Source organism: Lingula anatina, chromosome 4 (assembly GCF_051362555.1).
Source record: "Lingula anatina isolate TDL-2025a chromosome 4, LinAna3.0, whole genome shotgun sequence".
In the NCBI taxonomy this organism is placed as follows: domain Eukaryota; kingdom Metazoa; phylum Brachiopoda; class Lingulata; order Lingulida; family Lingulidae; genus Lingula; species Lingula anatina.
Window position 1 is genome coordinate 24,061,062 of NC_141770.1, and position 24,212 is coordinate 24,085,273.

The following is a 24,212-nucleotide window of genomic DNA, read 5'->3' on the forward strand; positions in this document are numbered from 1 at the left end:
TTGCATTTATTTTCAGCAGGTAGCTTACATTGTATTTTATTATATTCAACTATTTAGTGTGCTAAATGCACATCAGTGAAACTGTAATGTTGCGCTACAGTTTGGACAATTTAGGAACAGTTGGTAGGACAATCGATCGAAACAGGAAGGGCGTGGAGCTACAACCGAGATGATTTTGTTTTTGTTGTCTTTCAGCGCAGCTCAGGTAAAAACATGATCTCTTGTGCAGTTTTTATGGCGCCTTTGCGTGATCAAGTGTATTGTTTGAGGTCCCCAGGAGATATGTTCTACTTCCCATTAAAGTATATACCTGCGGTGTTCATTCTTCCTGCAGTGATGATCGGTTACCATAATTGATATATTCCGTGAGGCAGGTTTTTTTTATATGGCATTTTGTACCAGGGAAAAAGGGCATTTCATTTTTATATGACTTGATACCGTGGTTGCCTTCTTCAATTACAATACCGAGAGTTTTCTGTCACCACCTGATGCTGCACCGAGTTTTGCGGTTTTTCGTGACAAAGCATTATTGACAACAATATCATTTTTCTAAGAAGCAACCTCCAAGAATGGAACGCCTCTGAGGTCTAGGCGGCATCATTACAAAGATATGGGCACCGCACTGTGCCATCCAGTCCAAATGTCAATATTTCATGCAATGAAATCGACGCAGTTGTAATCATATTGGTATTCTACAGTGTACGTACTTGGAAAGCAATGTTTACCTATAAGTGCTTCCCGTTATGATGCAGGCAACCTCCTAACCAACATCCTCCTCTTGTTTTGCTCAATATATCGGTCTTTCAACTTGGATTTAATTCACTCGATGCTATACAGATATCCAGAAAGAATATAGCATCGGTCATCGGTTCAATTATTGTTGCCTCAGCCACGATATAAAGCCACTAAAAGTGTATCTAGAGGCCTAATTTAATTCAATATTCTTATGATAAATTAGATTTGGTAAAACTGTAAAGCGATATTACTTCTACTGCTCTTTGCGCTCCCATATAGCGACTGGCTTGTTAAATACGAGATATGTGGAGATGTGTGAAGCGGCATGCACCCTTTGCAGTCAGATAAAAATTCATCATTATTTCCTTCAATATTTTTCACCTTCTAATATGTCTCCAACGAAGTTCACGGTCTCACTACAATATTTTGCGCCCTCGATATATTTGTCGATAAGTATTAGTATTAACCCTTATAAGGATTCGATTGATACTGGTATCATATATACATAATATATACCCCAATATGAATACCTTTGACTACTGTTAGTCTGTATTTGAATTCACTTAATGAGCACGGTCATAAATATATTATTCTGCACGCTTTTGTTATATATTCTGTCTATATTCTTAAATTCGTATATTTAATCACAAACCCATGATAAAACTACAATATGTTATGACATTCACGTGTTATTTGTGAATTCATTTAACGAATATTTATTGCATGATTATTGCAAAATGGAACAACACGACCATCCTCTGGTGTTTTTTCTTGTTCTCTGAAATCGTTGGACATGTCTCATAAAGTTGAGAGCCGCTGCTGCGCTGCCGTTTCTGGTTTCTTGTACTTGTACTCGTGACACACATTGCAAATATTACATTGAGATGTTCATATCACCCACGAGAGGAAAATCAGAGACTCAACTGAAGGGTGGTACTGTCCTTAAGGATAAACAATTGCTAATTACGGTCTGCATCGATTCTTTAATTGCTTCCAATTTGGCTCCATTTACTAATCGAATGGCTCAGTGGCTAGAATTATTCATGAATTGGCCTGAGACGATATCAGTTACGTCCTAATTTAAGGTTACGGGCACAAATGAATAGCTTGTAAAAATAAATAAACGGCTAGCTGGCATTCTATGGTATGATGAAACACTTAAATATAAGTAACAGAATATTGACGCGGCGGCAGTTAGCCATGTCTCGCTGTGGACGGATATTGTTTCAGACAATAGGCTGTTTGATGCCAGCACTTGCTGAAATTGGTAGCCAGACTGTATACAAGTCTAGTTACATAATAAACCTTTAGATATATAGAATAATAAAGAAAGATGAATAAAATTTGAATTTTTCTGCGTATAAGCAATAACTCTATCTGACGTTGCTGACTTTTTACATGACTACAACGATTTATGGTCAGAAAAGGCGAGATAACTATGTGAATTAGAATTTACTGGCTTCTGCATGGCTAACTTTGAATGTTTCCAATGTAAAGACTTCCAGATCATGCACTGGAAATGTCTAAGCTAAAGGACATCAATAAAATATGGAATTTTCCCAGCTACGTCACTTTGCTTAACATCATGCTTAACTTAACCGAAAACATCAGCGTTCAATATCCTGACTGTTTATCATTGTTTGCAGTAGAAAACGCTGGTCGTGGGTAATAGATCGCGTAATGGGTGAAAAGTAAAGAACAAAGTGCAGAATTAGCATTAATTCTAAGTCTCCACCTCTCTTTTCGCCGTTTTCATAAAACAACTGCTATTGAGTCGACATCCATTCCTTTCCCAGAAGATGAGAGAAAACAGACAACCTATTTCCCACGGACTTATTTTTATCAAATAATGCCGCCAAGCTGCGTAGATCAGAAAGTAAAAGCAATATGTTGAAAGAACACTTTTTCTAAAACTTGTTTTTAGCGAGACAGGGAGGGGAGTCCACAGTGACCATAGTGAGGTCAGTCAAAATTTGAAGTGAAAAATTAAGGATAGCAACATTTATAGAAGGTCGAAAACGATTAATTGTGAAGGAACGCCAAAGATGTAGAGTTTATATGCCAGTAGCCTTTTCTGAAGAAACAAACGTTGAAGATGTCTTTTCTTGCTATTCTAAGATTGCAAATTGATTTTGTAAATCTTGTGGAGTTTGCGACTGTAGTGTCGGAGTTTCCGTTCTGAATAACATTATTTTCCCTCGCCAAACCATACACACGCGAGCGCGCGCGCGCGCGCAGACACACACACACACACACACACACGTATGTATGCGTGCGAGAGTTGGTTGAGACAGAAAACACAGTAACAAAATTGGATTCCCAAAAGGTGCAATAGGCTTAATAAGCAAGCAAGCATGCAGTGTTTTGACGAGCGTACACGATGGATTTAAGCGCGCTGTAGGGTCCTTAACATGTAAACATGTGTGATAGGCTCCGCCCTTGCTGTCACTGTAAGCAGTGAAACGAAACTAGTACACTGTCAAAAGAAAATTAATTGTTCATTTACCCAGCTTCGTTGATAGTCGAAACGAGAAAAAAAGGACTGGATATCTACATTATATGCTTTCGCGTGCTGTCGCCATGGTGATGTATATTACATTTTCTCCCCCTGATCCGCCACGCTTGCGTCAATGGTGTCTCTAGGGTATTTTGTTCATGTTTGCTTGCCTGAAAAAAAAAAGAGTGTAGTAAGCCATTTAGCTTCACGGAGCTTAGCTCACATCGAACGGTGCGTCGAATCAGGGCCTTTTCACAGCGAACGGTACACTTAACTGGACCGATCCACTTTGAAGGACTGGCAATAGTAGTTTGGCTATTACATTATAAAGTCACCTAGGGAAAATTGCTTTATAATTTTTGCGTTTCTGTCAGTTTAGGGCAGATTTGGCAAAATCCCCATATGATGCAATGTAATAACATCTTTGGACGCTACCTCCGGTAAACAAGCTTGACTATCCCGTCTCTTTTCACCTTTTCTACCCATATGTCTATGGTTTCTAAGTGTAGTCTTACAATTCTTATCAAAATGGCAAAGGCAGCACCGCACTGCTTAGATTATATAACGTTGATACATGTATCTATTAAAAGTTAGAAGTGGGAACATCGCACAATGAGATTAGATATACAGACTTGACATTTAATATGGAATATTTCAGTTTCGAAGGTATGCCTAGGTAAAAATGCATTCTTTTTTCAAAAAACTCCGATCTCATATAAGATATGTGAATGGAGAAGTGTGTAGCCAGGTGTGTCGCTTCCAATAAACTGAATACCAGGTTTGTTGCGCTGCTGCATTATGTAATATGCAGTGATTTAATTGGGTAGTGCTCCTTTGGGCAGGTCATAGCTTGGCTTTGGCAAAGCATGGTTCTGTCAAAAAAGTATCCATATGTCGGCAACTACTGCATAGAAGAATTTGAAATTTTGCATGCAAGTGGTCGGTTTTGCAAGGTGTAAAATGAGCTATGCAGTGCTCTGCATATTTGTTAATCTGTGGCAGAATGGCGCGAAAAAGACAGACATTGCCAGACAGATAATTGCGCCAAACGAAACGGTCCGCACAGTTTTATAGAGTAATACCCAGTTTGATGTACCTACACAGAAGCCACAACCAATGTATTGAAATCTTACCACCAGGGTACAGGACCCACTGTCTGTCGGGATATGCTATTGCAACTAAACAAAAACCACCAAGTCCGTTCAGCATGAGGGGCAAATTGCCACCAAAACGCATTTTTCAAGGTACATTAGCGAACACCAAGCTTGTTTTAGCTGGTTAGAATACCGGTCGACCTCAGGGGAACCCACCGTAAACAGCAAAACGTCGTTGTATGTTTCTCTAATGAATTTGGGACCCTAATCGTTTCTGAGTTGAACACTGAAACCTCGTGACTTTCTTTATTGAGGTCAGCTTTCACCTGTACCGCTCAACCAGCCAAAACAGAGTTTACAGACATCCAGCAAAGGCCAACGACTAAGCGTGTGCCGCGTCTAAAGTGACTTAGGTCATTAACAGCGTCAGTAATTGGAGTGGATACCACATTGGTGCCAAAACACCAATGATGGTCATCCACGAAAACCTGGACCAGATCAAATAAAGGAATAATCTGAGAACCACTTGACTATCATTTGATAGGGGGCACCTTAGGAACAATTTTAGGTTGCACGGTGAAATTCCCGGTACACACATAGCACTTTTAACAGCAGATTACTTACAGAACCAAGGGAATGAGCAGATATCTTGGTAATCAAAATCGCCATATTTGAACCACATAGACAATATGTGGGCAGGCCATTACTGGCCGAATCAATGGCCTACATGTCCTACAACAAAACTGGACCAAATTGGACAGATTTTGACCGATGCCTGGAATTTTATTCCAGATTGAACTCTTAAAACCTAACCCAATGAATGCCTTGCCACTTGAGAGCGCTGGTAGCAAACAGAAAAGGTCAAGCGTAACAGCTACCGTTACTGTGACTCGACACTGACATGGGGGTTCTTTGTGAGGCGTGTAACTCTTTTACAGAAAATAATTTGGAAAATATTGAGATCCAAAATATCGCTTTTAATTGTTGTCGTATGACATAGAATAGGCAACGTGTTTTTGTTTGCTTCTCTGGCAAATTCCATTAATGATCTGATGTCACAATGACATCAAAGAGATAATTAAAAGTTATTAAAACACGATGTTAATCCTTATTTTCATTTATCAGTCAGCAAAATAGGAAAAAACTGATGAAAAATGATTTGGAAAAAAATATTCCATATTAAATGTCAAGTCTGTATGTAGGCCTATACACGTACATGTAGATCTTTAACAGCTTTGCCGCTACAGCATTTTTTTTCCAGAAAGGTATTACATTTATCTATAGCCATCTTTGCAAATGAACCTAGTTTGTGTTGGCGCACATTTTCCATTTAAAACCACGGCACTGTATCATAACCAGAAGGCATGGATTTGCCTGCATTTTCAGATAAACCGTTATACGATATAGGCGATAGACCTAAAATATCACAATTAATCCCTACCGACTTGAGTGCATTTCGTTTATTTCCCGAGGAAGATCATGGTACATTTGTTTCAATCGATTAATTATTATGCTCTCAGCATCCGGGATGTTTCATGGTGTGATTGCTCGTAAGGTAACCCCGTCGACGCTATAGAAACTTGAGTCTTTTTAATAAAGACCCTCAGCATTCAAAGCATATTATGGATTGTTAAGCTTTAATTCTAATTCATTCTAGTTACAGACGCTGTTTCAAACAAAATCAGGAGTTAAATAAATAAACGAATGAAATAATAATAAATAGAAACAATAATATAAGAAAAGAAAAGAATTTGACTTATCAATTGAAATTTTGACATAGAAACGGCCAGCTTCAGGGAGAAACCATTGCAATAAAAAACACACAGTGCCTGAACGATTGAATTTATTCAAATGGAAAAACATATTTGGGAAAAATCAATGACTTTTCACTTCTTATTTAATAGTTATACAGACCCCGGGATTAAAAAAGACATCAACTGACAATACGTGGAAACAGACAGACAGAGATTACCTTGAAAGGTCCCCTAGTGCGGCACTATGCATTGCCGGGGCAATTTTGTGAAACACCATTGTGTGTGGCACCAAGCATTGCCTGGGCGATTGTGTGAGACACCATTGTGTGAGGCACCAAGCATTGCCTGGGCAATTGTGTGAGACACCATTGTGTGTGGCACCAAGCATTGCCTGGGCAATTGTGTGAGACCCCATTGTTTGTGGCACCATGCAGTGCTTGGGCAGTTGTGTCTCTGGACATTGGAGGCACTACCGCAGCAATGAACAATTTTGAGGGGAAAGTCTATTATTTACACGTGTCCAGGTGGAAACCACCTACCACTGTCTCATAAGTTGAGATTCTTCCATTTGTCATTTTTTCTTTAGCAACAGAGCCTGCTTTTAGGACAATTCCCCAAAGGCATCATATACACATTGATGACATTGTAGTTAATGAGAACATAATTCTATTCAAAATACTGGTTGATATGTGAAGGAAGGAAAGAGTATCAATTTCAGAACATAGCGTGTCTATAATGACGTTGTTAAGAAGATTACATTGCCCTTACACACCGAGGTCCATATCCCCCAGGTACGGTATCTAATGCGATAACGCTGATAATTTGCATGTGAAGTATTTAAGGAAATACGTAAACCAGAAATTGACTTGTTTTGTACCAACTTAAATAATAATGGATGCGCAATTTCAAAATTAAGATCATTTTTTTATTATAAGCGTTAAAAATGCGACTGTTTTCCACTATTCCAGTGAAGTGAGATACTGTCTTTTGCACTTTTGTAAGAGATGACATGTTGCATTTTCAGTTTTCATTTTTTCGGCTTTTTTGGTTATTTGCAAATTTGGCAGAAAAAGTATGACTTCATCTCTTGCTTTGGTTGCCAAAAAAATCGTCCCAGTAGGTCAAGATTACTGTTCATGTTTTGCAGTGCGTGTAAAAAAAATTTTTTTTTTCATAAAAGTGGCACTTAACCTTTTAAGAAGTCGAATATAAGTACGAAATCGAATTAGCTTATGTTATTGGAAGGAATGAACTAGGGATTGGGATGGGTTTTGTCACAAACCATTCGTCTCTCCAGGTAAAATGGTTGGCTTTTCCCAGCGACTGGTTATACCGGTATTCTACTCAACTACCGGGGAAAATGCTGATATCAATTTGATGGAGTCATTAACAAAGCAACTTGGAGACATACTTTGAGTTGAGTTAGTTAAGGTTTCATATACATGATGGTCGATATCGAAGCATTTCTAATAGTAGGCTTGCTAAGGACCAAAAAATGGCCAAACGCTGCATTTTGTAGTACAAATGTCTAACTTGGCATAAATGTTCCTTGGGCCAAAAGAAAATTTTTTATCCAAAGAGACGCCCTCTATCGATACATTAATTAGCATAAATTATGCAAATTAGGTGCCAAAATATATAATATTTCATATTTCCATTAATATTTGGCCTAGAAACATGTATAGATTATCAAACCTGACTAAATTAGGGACAAGGAACCCATTTTTGATCATTTGGAAGCAATTGGTGGCCATTTTGTGCCTCAAATCCAAGATGGCCGCCACCCGCCATTTTGAAAGTGGACATAATTTTGCTATTTTATGTTGAATTTTGAAGCTTTTGGTCTAACTATACTTGATATGTATATCGATTCTTACTATTTTGGGGGTGCAAAAGTCATTTTTGATATTGTTATGGTAATAGTAGGTGATTTGAAGGAACAAAGAGAGTGTTTTAAGTGCCTACCAAGATATGTGTGAACGCTGCAAAACCATGGATATTAATAACCCGTATTCAAATATATCTCAATGCAATTTTTTGTTATATACCATCGCTATTGGACTATATTATGAGCAAAAAAACCCTCATTTTTACCATTATGGAGGCCATTGTGGCCGTTTTGTCCCTCAAATCCAAGATGGCCGCCAAAAACCATTTTGAAATTGGGCATAATTCGAAACTATATGTATTACATCTTTGTAAATGAGTAATACGTCGTTTTATATTATTTTCTGGTGCAGAATACATTATCTGTTTCATGAAATGTGAGTACAAACTATTTTAGCCTCCAAAATCAATATGCATGTAGGCTTAAGTTGTCAAATAGTCTAATTAGTACATGTAGTCTAATTAGTACAAAATGTTTTATTAAATCCTAAAGAGCTTGAAACAAGCGTCAAAGACCAAAATGGCTTAATTAAAGGTAAAGAATACATACTTGGTGCTTTGGAAACAAATGGTAGCCATTTTGATCCTCAAATCCAAGATGGCCGCCAGTCACAATTTTGAAATACGGGTAAGGCATAACTCATCAATTTGAAGCTATTGCTCTTACACTAGCATGTTATACATCGTTTCTTATCATTTGGGTTGTAGAAGTCGTGTCTTATCTCTTCTGAGATATAATACAAAAAGAAAATATTACAAGGCTCCAACACCAATACAGGCTTACGTCTTCACCTTCGCTTGTATACGTCTTGAAGTCAAATTTGTGCAAAAATATGTTATATAACAATTATAAAATGGTTTTGCCAGACGTAGATTAAGTGCAAGAGACCAGCATGGCTGATTCGACTTTATGGTGACTACTGTTAGCAATTCTGTTCTTCATATCCAACAGCCTGTCACTATTTTAAAATTATGGCATAATTGACCTTTTTGAGCTGTTGGACTTTCATATATGATCGTAATACATCAATTGATACTATTTTGGAAGTACGTAATTAATTTCCGGTGTTATTCTGGTGACAGAGGATAATAATAACAAAGGCATAAGGTGTTTTAAGATGATTCCAAGATGAATTTTCCTGTAGTTGTCATATACTGTAGATGTTTTGTGCTTGTTCGTCCATTGGAAACAATGAGAACTATGTAGTTGCCTTATGGATTACTATTGGTAGTGAGATGACTTGTCTGGCCAAATCATGCTAGGAATGATCACTGGCACTGTCAACTAGGAAAAGAGGCTGCTTCCTCTACTTTTTTGCTTTATCCCTCTTGCCTACCTGCGCAGCTGCTGTTTTCTAGTTGGTTTTGCAGATTCCTTCTTTTGTATAAAGATACCACTTTCCTCTGATGCGACATGTTCTCATGCATTGATGTTTCTCTGGAAACTGGATTTTAATATATTGTTTGGCTGTTTCTCATAGGACACTGACAAAACCTCAATTCTTACTGGCTGTTGTCTTATTGGCCTACCAGAGCTGATCATGCATGTTTTTTTTTTTTTTTTTTTTTTTTTTTTTTTTTTTTTTTTTTTTTTTGCTGTGCTGCTGGATGATTTTGCAGACAAGATCTGGAGCTATTTTAAAGCAAAGTCCATTTGCTTGTCTTTCACGGGCATTTTCGCATCAATACAACTAACCAAGTTCTATAGTATTATAAGACGACACATTTTTCACCCTTCAAATTTTCTGGATTATATTTAACATGCAAATGCAAGCCCCAGTGACTGGGACACAAATGTAGATGTGGCTTTTTGGTTCACATTGACCAGTAAAAGATTAATAATATAATACCACTATGTATTTATATTTATTGCTTACCTTTAAATTATTCAGTATCTTTTAGTGGATGGTCACTTAAGGTAAATCTAGATGATATATTTGAGCATGTGGTTCGGGTTCCACATTTTTGTTACAGACTCAACGAAACTCATCTTGGAATTTATTTTACAACCTTATATTACAGTACCTTTTTATTATCTTTTGTCACCAAATTAGCACCGGAAAATTACTTTTGAGCCCCCAGAATAGTACGATTTTACCTAATACAAGCCCACAGTTCAAAGGTTATAAATTACACCAAATTATTAAAATAGCGGCATGCAACCAACACTTGGTTTTGATCAAAATAATGGCTAACAATTATCCTCATGCGGTCAAAGATGTATTATTTTGCTTTAATGCAGCCATTTTGTTTGCTGACACTTGTTTTATTGTTGGGGCAAAAGCAGTTTTGAACTTATTGGATTACTAATTGTACATATAAACTGCAGGCCCATTTGGCGACTGAATCCTATATTTATTTGTAGGCTTATAAAAGTTTCTATTTACATTTTATGAAACCGAAAATGCATTCTGCACCAGGAAATAATCAAAAATGACGTATGGCACGCTTATGAAGGTGTGATAGTTTCAAAATGGTGAATAATGCTCAATTTGAAAATGGCGTATGAGGGTCATCTTGGATTTGAGGCACAAACTTTATGAAACAAATAATGTATTCTGCACCAGAAAATAATATAAAACGACGTATTACTCATTTACAAAGATGTAATACATATAGTTTCAAAATAGCGAATTATGCCCAATTTCAAAATAGTTTTTGGCGGCCATCTTGGATTTGAGGGACAAAACGGCCACAATGGCCTCCATAATGGTAAAAATGAGGGTTTTTTGCTCATAATATAGTCCAATAGCGATGGTATATAACAAAAAATTGCATTGAGATATATTTGAATATGGGTTATTAATATCCATGGTTTTGCAGCGTTCACACATATCTTGGTAGGCACTTAAAACACCCTCTTTGTTCCTTCAAATCACCTACTATCACCATAACAATATCAAAAATGACTTTTGCACCCCCAAAATAGTAAGAATCGATATATATATCAAGTATAGTTAGACCAAACGCTTCAAAATTCAACATAAAATAGCAAAATTATGTCCACTTTCAAAATGGCGGGTGGCGGCCATCTTGGATTTGAGGCACAAAATGGCCACCAATTGCTTCCAAATGATCAAAAATGGGTTCCTTGTCCCTAATTTAGTCAGGTTTGATAATCTATACATGTTTCTAGGCCAAATATTAATGGAAATATGAAATATTATATATTTTGGCACCTAATTTGCATAATTTATGCTAATTAATGTATCGATAGAGGGCGTCTCTTTGGATAAAAAATTTTCTTTTGGCCCAAGGAACATTTATGCCAAGTTAGACATTTGTACTATAAAATGCAGCGTTTGACCTCTTAACAAGCCTACTATAAGAAAACTAAATGAAATTAATCTGTCTTACTTGAAAGTACGGGTACTAAATAGGTTAACTGGTGTCTTCAGCCATTGTTAATGAGAATAGGAGGTAATTGGAGTCACCACCAGGGCAAAATAATTGTCACCTGAGATCATGACTAGGTCTAGGAAACCATTCTTCTTGATCAAGGTAATGATCAGAAAGATAACCTCCTTTTCTCCTTAAATGACGGTTCACATAAATCATTTCAGTGGCAAAATGCCCTGCTTCTGAAAGCCATACTTTTGTTCAAACATAGTATATGTCCAATTTGATTCAGTCATTTCGTGTCTGTTAAACGTACGCATTGCAGTATGGCCAAACCCTACATGGTCACATTGAATAATGTTAATCAAAATAAACAACTCACAATTAAAGTGACGCTGTATGTAATTCTGCCGCCCGTAACAATATTCTAATATTAACCAGCCATAACAGTATAACCACCATCCCGTCTTAGCATTGAGGCCAATAAATTTCAGGTATCACGCTAATCCAGCTCCCATGACACCATCTAACAAAGATATAACATGCCTTTCAGTTACAGACATTGGATTAAAAGCTGTCCCTAGAATCCTCTTGGGTTAACACGATTTTCAAGGGCAGACACGACCCCAGTGAGCTCTTAGCATATTGCTTACATGTCGCTGCATGAATCAGTAAATTGAGAACCTTATGGATTTTGAATGTTTTCAGCGAGTCCTTATCATCAGACTAGCAGGCCGTTAGTCGATTAATCGGTGGTGTAATACATGTAGGCCTACTTATATCCAAAGGTATACTTCTCATGGCTAGGTTAGCTAGATACAAAATGCTCTACATGTATAGATGTGTGCGTTTTCGTGAACCGAGACTTTTCACCTGGTTAAGCGCCAGCTGTCTTGTAGAAACGTCGCTTAATTGCAATGTTTCATGTTTAATCGAACTGTGAATTTCAGTTTAGAGGGCGGTTAATGTCATATTATATAAACAGATTCGATTGGGTTGAACCTAACTGCTATCTAAAAACTGCAATTGTTAGTGGTAATTAGGTGTTTGCAAATCCACATCTAACTGGACTGCATTTTATATACATTGTATCCTTAGGGCAACACTGGCCCCGAATTAGTTTCTAAAGTTCAAAACCTATAGTCTGACTATCTGTTAGCTTGCCGTTGGTTCCCCGTAAAGAGACAGTTAGATTACAGTACATACTGATGTAGTCAGACTTAGCCAGACTGGACACAATATTCTCTGACCAATGAAATCGCGATTCGAAATGAGTTTCCTATTTCCAAGGACAAAGGTTCATCACCGAAGAACAAACCATTATCTTGCAATTGTTCGCAAGTGCCAATAGTGTAGAAAGAAATTATGTCTTAGCAAAGTCATTTTTCATGCCTCATGTTATATGCACTGAGATCAGGGAATTTGTAGTCCATAATGAGTTTGGATGAAGTGCTGAGAGCCCAGGGCCTCACCATAAGATAAACAGGCAATTATCTTGCAATGTTGACCAGTGGTTGGTCGGTTTAATTGTATTGCAATGCAGCATCGAACACGTCTGGCAGTTGTCATTTTGCCGGACTATGCAATATGTTAATATGAGACCTATAAAGCGTTTTGATTGAAAGAAACCGGGTTTTGAACAAAACGGCGTTCGTAATCATCAAATTTTTAACCCATTTCATTTGGTCTCCGTGGGAGTTGTGATTACAAATTAAGCACGTTGCCCGGACAGGAAACAAGCTAAGAACCGGAAATATAGGGCCATTTGCTTGTAAATGGACATGGAATGTGGTTATGATTACACTGAACCGAGTTTTGCCATCTGGAGGAGGATATATAGTCTGACTGTGACGCCTTAAATCAGTACCTACATGTAGTATCCCAATGAATTCGTTAATTCGATCACTACATAACCATAAAAAGCATACCTCTGTCGGCCTTTCCGCTAGCACAATGTGGACTGAAAATGTGGCCTCCATTGCCAATCATTATCTTTTTTTTACAGTTGCCAACCAATTTCAAAATTAAAGATTACAAGTGGGAAAAGGCAAATTCACCAGATTGTATAAAATGTTCTCTAGGGTATTCAGATGTTCGGGACAAATAAATTAAATTGCTCAAGGTATTAATAACATCAAATCTCGGCTACAGTAGATCCAACACACAATTAGACACAAAGATCTGTGTGCTGTCAAATTAAGCTAGATCCCATTGGAACAAGCCAACTGGCTCCCGTCGATAAGATACGAAGTAATCCGAGGTTGGCCGAAGAGATTGGATCGAATTTTCATTGTCGCTAAGACTCCATTCACTTACCTAGATCGATCTTACATGACAATTTAGGGGTTTCTCGCTAAATTGCTTCCAGCTTAAGCGGAATAGATGTCTGGCACGCTTACTGAAGCTGCTAAACGAAAGTTAATTGCCCCCTGACAGCTTCGGTAGGCATACCAGACCTCCGAGCCGCTTAAGCTGAAAGCAATTTAGCGAAAAACCACTCGGAGATGGATTGATCCTGTTAGATCGAGCATCACCGATATGTTTTGAAAGGTTCCGTCATATTATTACGCTTCAGCGGACTTATCTGTCTTTCAACTGTTATGTTGATAAAGTGACCGTGCCGAACGGGAAGGCTCCGTTTAGTGAAAAAAATTGGTAAAACCCGGTCTATTAAGTTGTCAATCAAAAGGTGTACCGGTACAAACTGTATCGCTATTAGTGTACCGTCCGATTTGACAAATGGGTGAATATATGTAAGGATCGACGTGAAAATGCTTTGGGTGGATACTAATGCGTTTTTACGACTTACCATGTGAGATGACAGCATATCACAGCGTTTGGTTATCGATCAGACGAATGTATTAAATGTGTTCGGTTATTGCATCTTCACATTACAAGTTATATAAGTATCCGGCAAATGTCGTGAGAACACAAATTACACAAATTGAGGTTGATATGTAATTTCCGATACTCACATTTCCCTGTGTGTGGTTATTCTGTTGGAAAAGTTGTTACCTTACACGAAATGCTATGTGGTTTGCGTGCAATACCCAATATCCGCCACGTTAAATCCTATCGAATTTCTAAACTAATAAATACGACTTGATTCGGTAGTACCGAACATTTTATTTCAACCAGTCTTTCATCGCAAGATAGTGTCGTAAGTGAAGCATCTTGCAATTTGTTCACCCTCAGTTTCAGAGGACACTTGAAGCGCACTTGTGCTGATACATGTTGATAAGCCAATTATAATAAGAAAGGTCTAATTTTTTAGAGAACATAATGTTAATAGTGTGCCGCAAAGGACAAAAGGATAGATCTCCAGTGTGGAGGACAACTTTAAGGGAAAACAACTGTTAGTATGAGTTTCATATTTCACAATAAACACATTGCAAACAACGCATAGAAATATAATAAATTCTATTTTACCTTCAAAATAGCGGTTATCGCCATTATTCTGGAATCTGTGCTTGCTATCAGACCACGTGGACCTTCATAGATGGCTGCACCCCCGTCATAATCTTTTAAGAGATTATTACAAAAAAATGAACTAACATTGAATATCGGTATGGATCCATTAAGCACTGGTAAGTATGGGAAAAACGTCGTTTACCCCAGGATATTTTTTTTACCAAAACGAACAGTTGTTATTCCTTTAATTACTCCTTAGAGAAAAATTCCTTCAGCTGTGTTATGTCATAAGAATAAAGTCATATTTTCTTCAATCAACAGCTTATATTGAAATCGTTAACTTCTTGACTATATCTCCTGAAAAGAGGCTATTCGTCTTGATAGATTCATTCCCTGATGAAGATGCTCCAGACAGACATAGAGATATTGGAAGTAAACAATTCTAATATTAGCTGTTGATTGAAAATAAAATAATTGCATTCCTCTATACTTGGAACTTGAAATGGATTTAAATACAGTGCAAAATTTTGCTCTGAATGATTTAAAGTGCCTTTCGTTCAGGTGAACACACAAACCCTGATCTTTTCCTCTCTGAAAACAAAATCAATTTTAACCAAGTTTTGATTTGGTTATATTAATGGCCTCTTAGCAAGTTAAACGCTTTTGACATAAAACACACTTAGTTATGCACGTGATCAATGCTTCCAGGATACATGGTTGGCTAAACGATCATTTTACAAATACATTCCATGATATAAATCTTACCCTCGGTCGCTTTTCGCTTTTATTTCCAACGCAGCGTATTATACTCGTAACATGATACACAGATCAAATTCCATTAGAACAGCGTAATGTACGCTTTGCGTGATAGCCTAACATCACGTTCATGTCGACAGACAATTTCTGGGATTTTGATCCGTGGCTGACTGACTTCCGACATCTCCGAGGATATTTACTACAGTCTTGGATATTCCAAATTCCCCAGAACACAGCATTTAATCACGCCGTGTCTATACTGCTGGCTTTATTGATGAATGCCTTTATTTGTAGTACTGTCTGCGCTTCACTGATACCGTCTTTCTGTTATGGCCATGGATAAATTGCCTAGATTAGTTCCTTATTTGTCAAGCTTCAAATAAATTCACTGATTTGCTTTAATACCTGGAAAACCCGTTACCTTGCAACAAAAAATAGATGGGAAAGGGCCATAATAGCAAAAAAATGTTAGTTGCTGCTCTTGCAAAGAAGTCTGTATTTCTGTGTAACATATCATTATATACTTATTTATATATATGAATGTTTGAGTAGGTATTAATCTTGATCGCAAAAAAAGAACTTTCTGAGGAAGTCGCCTTCCGACTGTCTTGTAGAAATGTTCGTAAATTTCTCCTTTAATTTGAGACTTTGGCGAGCAATGTTTCATGTGTACTTATGAATCTTACTCCATAGATTTAAAGAAACGTTGCAACATCTCCCTTCGTTTTCCTTTTATTCACTTTGGTATAGCTTCCTTACTTTCGTTTGTTATATTCAATTTTAAATTCTCTTATCCGTCTGTGGTAAGTTGAAGTATGTGGAAAAAGAAAAGTGAGCCTATGTACGTGTACATATAGATATAAGTGGAAAGTTAATCAGTCATCTAGGCAATCTAGACTACAATAGTTTCGCACACTTACACGGTGCTCATGTATAATTTACCATCAAATGCCAATCATTGCTTAACAAATGCTGGTGGTATTATTTTATGCATGAGAATGATATTATGATGTTCACCAAAGAGAAGCTATATTAAATTTCAATGGCAAATTTCTCTTTTGGGGGGCAATTACATACATTTTAAGTCTAGACATTATCATAGTTACTGATATTTGAAGTGTACTCAGTGCATTATTTTTCAAACATAACATATATGTATCATGAAGCGTCCTTTAAACCAAAAACGCTTACAACAGAACGTTTACAATTAGGCAGTTTGCTAAAAAATAATGACAATTATCTTCATCGTAATCACTTTGCGTTTCTTCAAAATTAAAGATGAATGATCACCTTACTTGTTAGATAGGCGACTGCAATCAAACATCTTAGTTTTTATGCACTTATCTAATAGACACATAAATTAGCCATGGAAAGCTGGCTGTCTTTTCAAATGATATCATTCATCTTAATTATGCAAGATGAGCCAAAGCCAGAACACCGGTCTAAATTCTTAGAAAAAATATGAGTCTGCTTTGAATCAAGATAATTCAGTACTACTGGTCCAATTAAATGAAATATTGCGCCTGTTTTAAAACAGGAAATACAAGGCTAATTATTTGATTCAAACGGATTGCTGTGGATTTATCTTAAAGTGATCTAGACTGATTTTTTCATGTAAACGTTAAGCCCCCATTTCGAGCTTTAGCCTTTTGTGAAACCAGCCAATGAGATTTAGGCCTGGATTTCTTACGTCATTAAGAAAGGAATAACGACAGAGATCTAAGCGTTATTACGACCACGCGTTTGCCGGTAAGCCACAAAGTTCAAAAACAGCAGAAACAATTCTTTTTTCGAACAAGGAACATCTGATTTTTTTTTCAAAACCAATATTCTCTAATAATTAGCTTATTCCTTTTTTTCACCCAAGGTAAAAAAGCTAAAGCCATCGATTTTAGAGGTTAACTTTTGGTTTGAATGATTGGGTAAAACTCCCTCAGCTGACAGAGTGCGTGGATATTTTACATTGTTTTCACATGCCTTAACATTGTGGAATTAAGCCACAAAGAGATTTTCTTTCCACTTTGAAATATAGCAAGTGTATCTATTTAATTTCTTACAAATCCAAACTGATTATTCTTAAATACGATTATTTGTTATACCAGAATATGTTATGACTAATATTTTTCTGACTAAATACAAAAGAAGGATCAATGACTTTACCCCCAAAGCTTTATCTTCGTTTCTACTTCTGCATGACTGCATGCGTTTTCTTAGGGCATGCTTAATAATTACTTTTTTTAGAAATGATAGGCCTCAAAGGAAAGAAGCATTCATATCTCGTCTTTATTAAGTAAGTTACGTCCAACTGCGTCGAACAAAAACCGTTGTATTCTGTTTTGTTAGCTTGCTTTTATTTCTTTTTGGTTATAGCCTCACCAAAGTGGGATTCCGGGTTATTTGTCATATTCATGAATGGCTTCTGTCAGACTTGATCTCGGAAAGTAAATTTTAGGCACGAAATCTAATTTACTTCTTTAATAAAACCCATTTAGGGGAAACTCAAGATAGCTAGGTAAAGTTACATAAGTAAGTTTTATTTCCGAATACAAAGGATGGGAAGAATATGATTCAAATTTAAGGATAAAAAAGAACAGATATGTAGGAATGGCATGCGTTAAAATGAAGTAAAAAACATATTTAATGTTTTAATCACTTAGTAATATATATGTCTGTGCAACCTTCACATAATCCAAATTTAACATAGCCGAAAAAATGCAAGCTACAAGCACTGAAATATTCTAGATATGAATAGCACGTGAACAAACGGAAGGAATATTACATATATTTACTGCGTCTTTAACAATCCGAATACAACAAATATTGCAGTTTGAAATTCGGTTATCGGCAAAATAATAAAGTTGCTTACGTCATTTTGTCTGACCGGTATATATCAAACCATTTATTTGTTCTCGTGATAGGGGTGTCGTGTTACTGCATGATTATATCTATATTATTGCTTTTGTTAATTATTTTATTGTTAATAAAGTTTGATAACAAAAATTTGAAAGCGTATTTTTGCATGTAATTAGAACACATCTTCATCTTTCATGTGCAAAGGCAGTCATTAGCTTCAAAGAATTTTTCACAATTATGGTTAAAACTGATGGTAAAAGTACTGGTAGTCATTACCATCTTTTTTCCAAATCAAATTAATTTTCTTAACGAGGCAGGGTGACAGTCACTCTGCCTGATATTGGGTGTGATGAATGTAGTAATTAACCGAAAATTGTCTCATTCACTTATGTGATTAATGGGTTGTATGAAGTGAAGTTTCATTAGCTTGTTGCTTCAGGCAAAGATACTGACTCGTAACGCAGTAATATCTGAGACATATTTCATACACAGAACGAAATACCAAACGTTGGGCTCAACTTCTACGGGAACTCTCGCCGAATGCAGTCAATTTAACAGATCAACACGCCTCATCCAGGCGTTGAGTAGGTTGCAGAAAAGGTAGTTTTATACGCGTACGCTGCAACCAAGGAAAGCGTGTTTATATGTTAAACTGGCTGCATTCAGCGAGAGTCCCTGCTGAGTTAGATCGATCTAAGAAGACCGATAGTTTTAATGTGAATAAGCCCTAAGAATGAAGACATCAATGTGAAGTGACGTGGGTCAATTTGAAAGGGAAAATAACCTTGCCTTCAGTCCCGATAAGATACTCCTAAGACCTGTTCCCTTAATCTAATCCTGGATCCAGTGATGCTGGTCGATATCAAACTATTGGTGCACACTGGATAGATCGGCGCCTCGGGTTGTACAATATTAATGCGTATGGGTATTTCAAAAGAGATCCTTGGGATTTGGGAAGTGTTCGGACCTCGGGTTGATGGCATGGCTTGTTTGATTGTATCATGTCTGAAAGGCGTCATACTAAAACAGGCTTCGTAGCAAACCATATCGTTTGTGTCTATAGACTACCTTTTTTCATCTTTTTCTTTTCTTTAGGGGGAGCCTATATATGTATAGACTCCCCCTATATATGTATAGTTATATACCCCCAGTACTCATGTGTGTCATTTCTGTCGGATTCATGCATATACGTCTTGTTCCTCTCTCTCTCTCACTTTTTATTTGGGGGGGGGGGGAGGGGGGGGGAGTTGGGGAGTGTGACTTTTTTCGGCAAATATGTTTTAAGATAACACTTTCCGCACAGTGCATCTGTGAGTGGCAGACTTGTTACTTAGAGCAGGCAGCTATACTGGTACTAAGCCAAGCACTTACCAAACGTGTCATCAGTGTGGTATTTGGGAATTTCAATTCCCCGATTTAACATAAGAATGCTTCAGGCACAACGCGTGGAATTCTCAAACGTGAGTCAATTCGAAAATACGAGCTGTTATATTTCACAGCAACTACGTAAATCCATCTATCTCTTAAAAAAGCGGTTAAGTTCAACGTTAATGGCTATAGATGGTATGGATACATAATGTTGTTAAATAAACAAAATGGCATACCACAAATTTCCACTGTAGCGCGGTAACATCAAGGTTTGCTCTTAGGAATCCTCGTCCGAGGCAAAAAGTCATTAAAGGTGAGGCGTAAACGGTATACAGTAGAATATAACGATATAATAGCAAATATATGTGTTACATAGTTCATGTTGGTGCGTCATCCAAAAAAGGAGTCTTCAGCAAATTGTTTGGAGTACATGCTGTATACTGAGGGTGATTGCAAGTAATATGCCCTTTGCGCTTTGCGCTTTGTGACGAAAAATGAAGATAAAAGTGTGCGTCTGAATGCAGTTTTTGTCATTACCGTTCCCCGACACCCAACACACACATACACATGCACATGCACGCATCCAGAGAGAGAGAGAGAAATTCAAATTAGAGAACCCTGTGTAGTAGTTTTGTCGGTAGCCCCTCTCTCTTTCAGGTAATTCTCTTTTTCAACTCTTATAACTGTAATATTATTTTCAGCTCAACGATCCAGATAACATATACCTGGACGAGAATGACCACACCCTGACAGTGGAGATCCACTGGCTTATGTCACACCTGTTGTACCAGGTGGAATACGGCAAGACGGACGACGTCCACAAGGTACAGCGGCACCAAATGAGGTAAGATTCAGGCATCCTGTACGCTATAGGGCCCGTTTCAAAAAACGAGCTAAGTTTTAGGACTTAACTAAGACTGCTAAACTCGCATGTTTAAGCCGACTTTATGAAGGTGGCTAACGGATATTGGGCAAAAAACGTCTCAGGGTCGATTTGTTTCACAACCATGGAAATTTTCATCAGACATTAAAAACAATTTTTAACTTCCCCGACCAGTGTTTCATTGCGTGTGACGGAAAAAAGAAAGGTTAGCTGTAGACCAGAGATATATTAATGTTTATAACAAAATACTTAATAAGATGTTTAAATATAAACGTGCTCAATATTTCAATTATTAGTAGACCGAAAGTAAATAAAGAAAGATGGTTTAGTATAAGCCGACCATCCAAGTGTATTTATTTAAAACCAGAAAGGAAATAACAATTTCCTCAGTTGTTATAAATAGGTAAGATATAGATTAGGTTGAGCTAATAAAAACATGATACCACATGTATACAACATTAAATACGTGTATATATAGTACCAGTAAGCAAACGCCACCATTTAACACTGTGAAAAGAAATCAGCTTTAATGCAATCAAAATTTGATCAAAAGATTGACTTTCAAAAATTGATAAAAGATTATTATAATTATAAAATGAGGAAAGCTGCCTCTTAGTAATATGTGAAACGCAAATAAGTTGGTTAACAAACTCATGTCAGGTGGTGATGATTTTTTTTTTTTTTTCAGTTTTACAGGACACTTGATAATTTACAGTCTGTATACTTTATTGAATACAGTGGTTAAAACAAATACAACATCTTCGAACTCATAATTGTTTTTTAGTATTGCTACCCCGGATATATCTGCCGTTGATGGTCGACAACTTCAAATGCCCAACATCTGATTTGCAAATGCTTAAATTTAATGCCTTTTCATGTCGAGCGTTGTGTCGTAGCGATATTGCTGTACCGGTATGTTTTGGAGGGGTCTCTCATGTAAATTAATTAAGCAGAACATCAAAGTATGTATCTAAGTGCCATTAGTGCCATTGTAAGTGTTCAAACTTTGGATGACCCCTGCATAAGGTTGGCTTTGAGAAACACGGATCACAGTCTCTCGTTCCTCAAATGGGTTTTCAAAACGAATCCAACAGCGCATGGATTGTTAATACAGCCACCTTTATGATTGGTTTGAAAATCCAACGCACCGGTGTCGGTTTGATTAATAAAGTGTCTGATCTCCCGGCGGCGCTGCGTGACGCGTGTTAGTCACTTTCGGAGGGCAATTCTGAGTGATGAATTACGTGGTTTATTTCAATTTCAAATGCACTGCAGTTTTCTGATTTATTGGGTGGAATTTAGCGTCTATGCATGCATGAAGATGAAAACTGACATAAAGTGATTTGTCTTATCGTTCAATCAACAGAGATTCAATACATACACAAGAGGTTAGGCTGTGTCATGCAGTGGATGGGATGAGATTGCAGAATCGAAAATAACCACTTTAGAAACTTAGTTTCAAAGACGTAATAAGCCATGTGTGTATTACCTTGTGCCGATTTTTTCGACGTTAAAGATTTCTGGGCTATAAATACACATCTTTGCCTTCATTTTTGTTTTACCTGACTTAACACAAATTGCCGTTAAAAGGCATTTTGTTGAAATTTCGTGTCCAGTAAATTACTTTTGGTCTAGATCTGTTACTTTACTACTCGTTAAAAAATAGAAAGACAGATGTACGAGTATTTAAGTTAAGTTATTTGAAAAACAAAACTGGTAGATTTTGGATAAGGGATATATGCTACGATAGCTACAAGAGGTTCCTAAAGACGGGCAAATTTGTCACTAATACTATTTGGGCAAACATTTAACTCTACAGAACACTTAAGCACCGGATAATTTGTTCGAATTAAGCGAAGATTCAACTTGGATAGAATCCGCATCAATTTCAACCAATGCCGAAGAAAAAAAAACATACAAGTTATGCGTAGTCGACTTTATTTGACACACTTGATTGATTAGAAGAAATATGATTATCCTTGTCCCATCTGTTGGAAAAACCACTAAGTGAATTAACCGTCCCAAATGTCCGGTCCATTAATATACCTGATTGAATTTCAGTAGATATGTAAGTATGTGTCAGTTTTGGTCACTGGCAGTTAATCAGCCCGCGCGCCTCCTTGTCAGTTTGACCGTGTAAATGTTCTTTTCATCTAAGTTGGGTGAGGCTATCTTTGGCAGCTGTAGATGCCTTCTGAGCAAGACACGTGGGATTTGTTTTGCAAAAAGTCTGAGGTCAGTTTCTAACCAAAAATATTACCCGACCAATTCTTAATGGATTTGGCATTGTTTTGCAAAGAATCTCGAAGACCACTTATCTCGTTTTTAGTCTCTTAACTAATCCCCTTGAGTAAATTGTGGTTATTTTGACGACTGATTTCACTCTCAGTGGTGACAACAGTCCATTTAGGGAAGTCAGATCCATTTATTGTGAGCCAATCATTCATAAAAGCCATTACACTATTACCGCAAAGTGGACATTGTTTAGTCAGCTATCCAATTTAGTAGTCTAAAAATAGCCCATAGAATTTTACATGTAGATTTTTTTCTTGTAACGGACTCCTGATCACGAAAACCCACAACAGGTAACCGATTCAACTCCTTTGTTTGGGGTGCGTTTGGAAGAGTGTTGTACTGGGACCATAGATTTTTTATTTATTAAATAATTCATACCTCGGTTTACATATTTGATTATTTATTTACTTATTAATTTTGAATGAGTATGGAAGCAGCTTCAAGTGCCGTGTTATATAAGAAAAATGGTATTGCCAAAATGTATGGAATACACCGATCCTAATAACGCACAAAACAAGCGTCCATTAAAGATTCAAATTTTATTGACTGCGTTTTTCTCAAGTAGGCCTACTAATTCATTTTTATGTACTATACGCAGACGCCGCGATTTCCGAGACGCCGAGCAATGACACACGTAAAATTACCATAATCAAATTTACTTAAGTGGGCACAAAATGATATATGTATATCTTTCTCATAACTGCATTCTGAAGCCGTAAGCTTAAGGTAGGCTAGTTCTATTTTATGGTGAAGTAGGCGAAGAGAAATTACTCAGTATCTGTGCCCACTCCAAATCATTTCCAGTTTCAGAGAGTTTGCTCACATGGAATCAGTAATGTAAGGCAGAAAACTTCTTATGTTGTAAAGGAGAGTTTCCACCAGTACTTTTAAAAACACACAGTAAGCGTTAAGCCATTCTAGAAAAAAAAGATTCTAAAAATTTCAGCAATATCCCCTTTATCAACAAGGCACATCATATCCGAAGCCACTCCAAACTCAACGCCGGATTCACAGATCGTAATGTGTAAACGTGTTTGTAGGTCGGTATGCATGGAGATTCGTGGAGATTCAGAAAAAGTGTTCAGATCTCCAGGAAAATTAAATGTCTGCTATTTACTGTCAAACACGCTTATTGTATGCTTTTAAGGTAGGCGGAAAAACACAACCTCTGCCCACTCCATGATTTACGATCTATCTGAAACTAATATATGTGCAATTGAAGCTGCATCACTTTTTCTGTGTAGGCAAAGCTAGAGGCTTAGGTGAGAAAAGAAACCGTCAGTGCTTTATAAAACATATCAGTGCTTTAAAAACATACATTGCACGTTGGACCGTTATAG

General features: G+C 37.1%; 1 protein-coding gene across 1 annotated transcript in view; it reads left to right on the forward strand.

Moving 5' to 3' along the window:
• LOC106179232 (uncharacterized) overlaps positions 1-24,212 on the forward strand; it is a 28,203-nt gene that overhangs the window by 2,252 nt on the left and 1,739 nt on the right. The window contains exon 2 of the mRNA XM_013562773.2: positions 20,396-20,538. Within this exon, the coding sequence (XP_013418227.2) occupies positions 20,396-20,538 (143 nt within the window). The remainder of the gene's footprint in view (positions 1-20,395; positions 20,539-24,212) is intronic.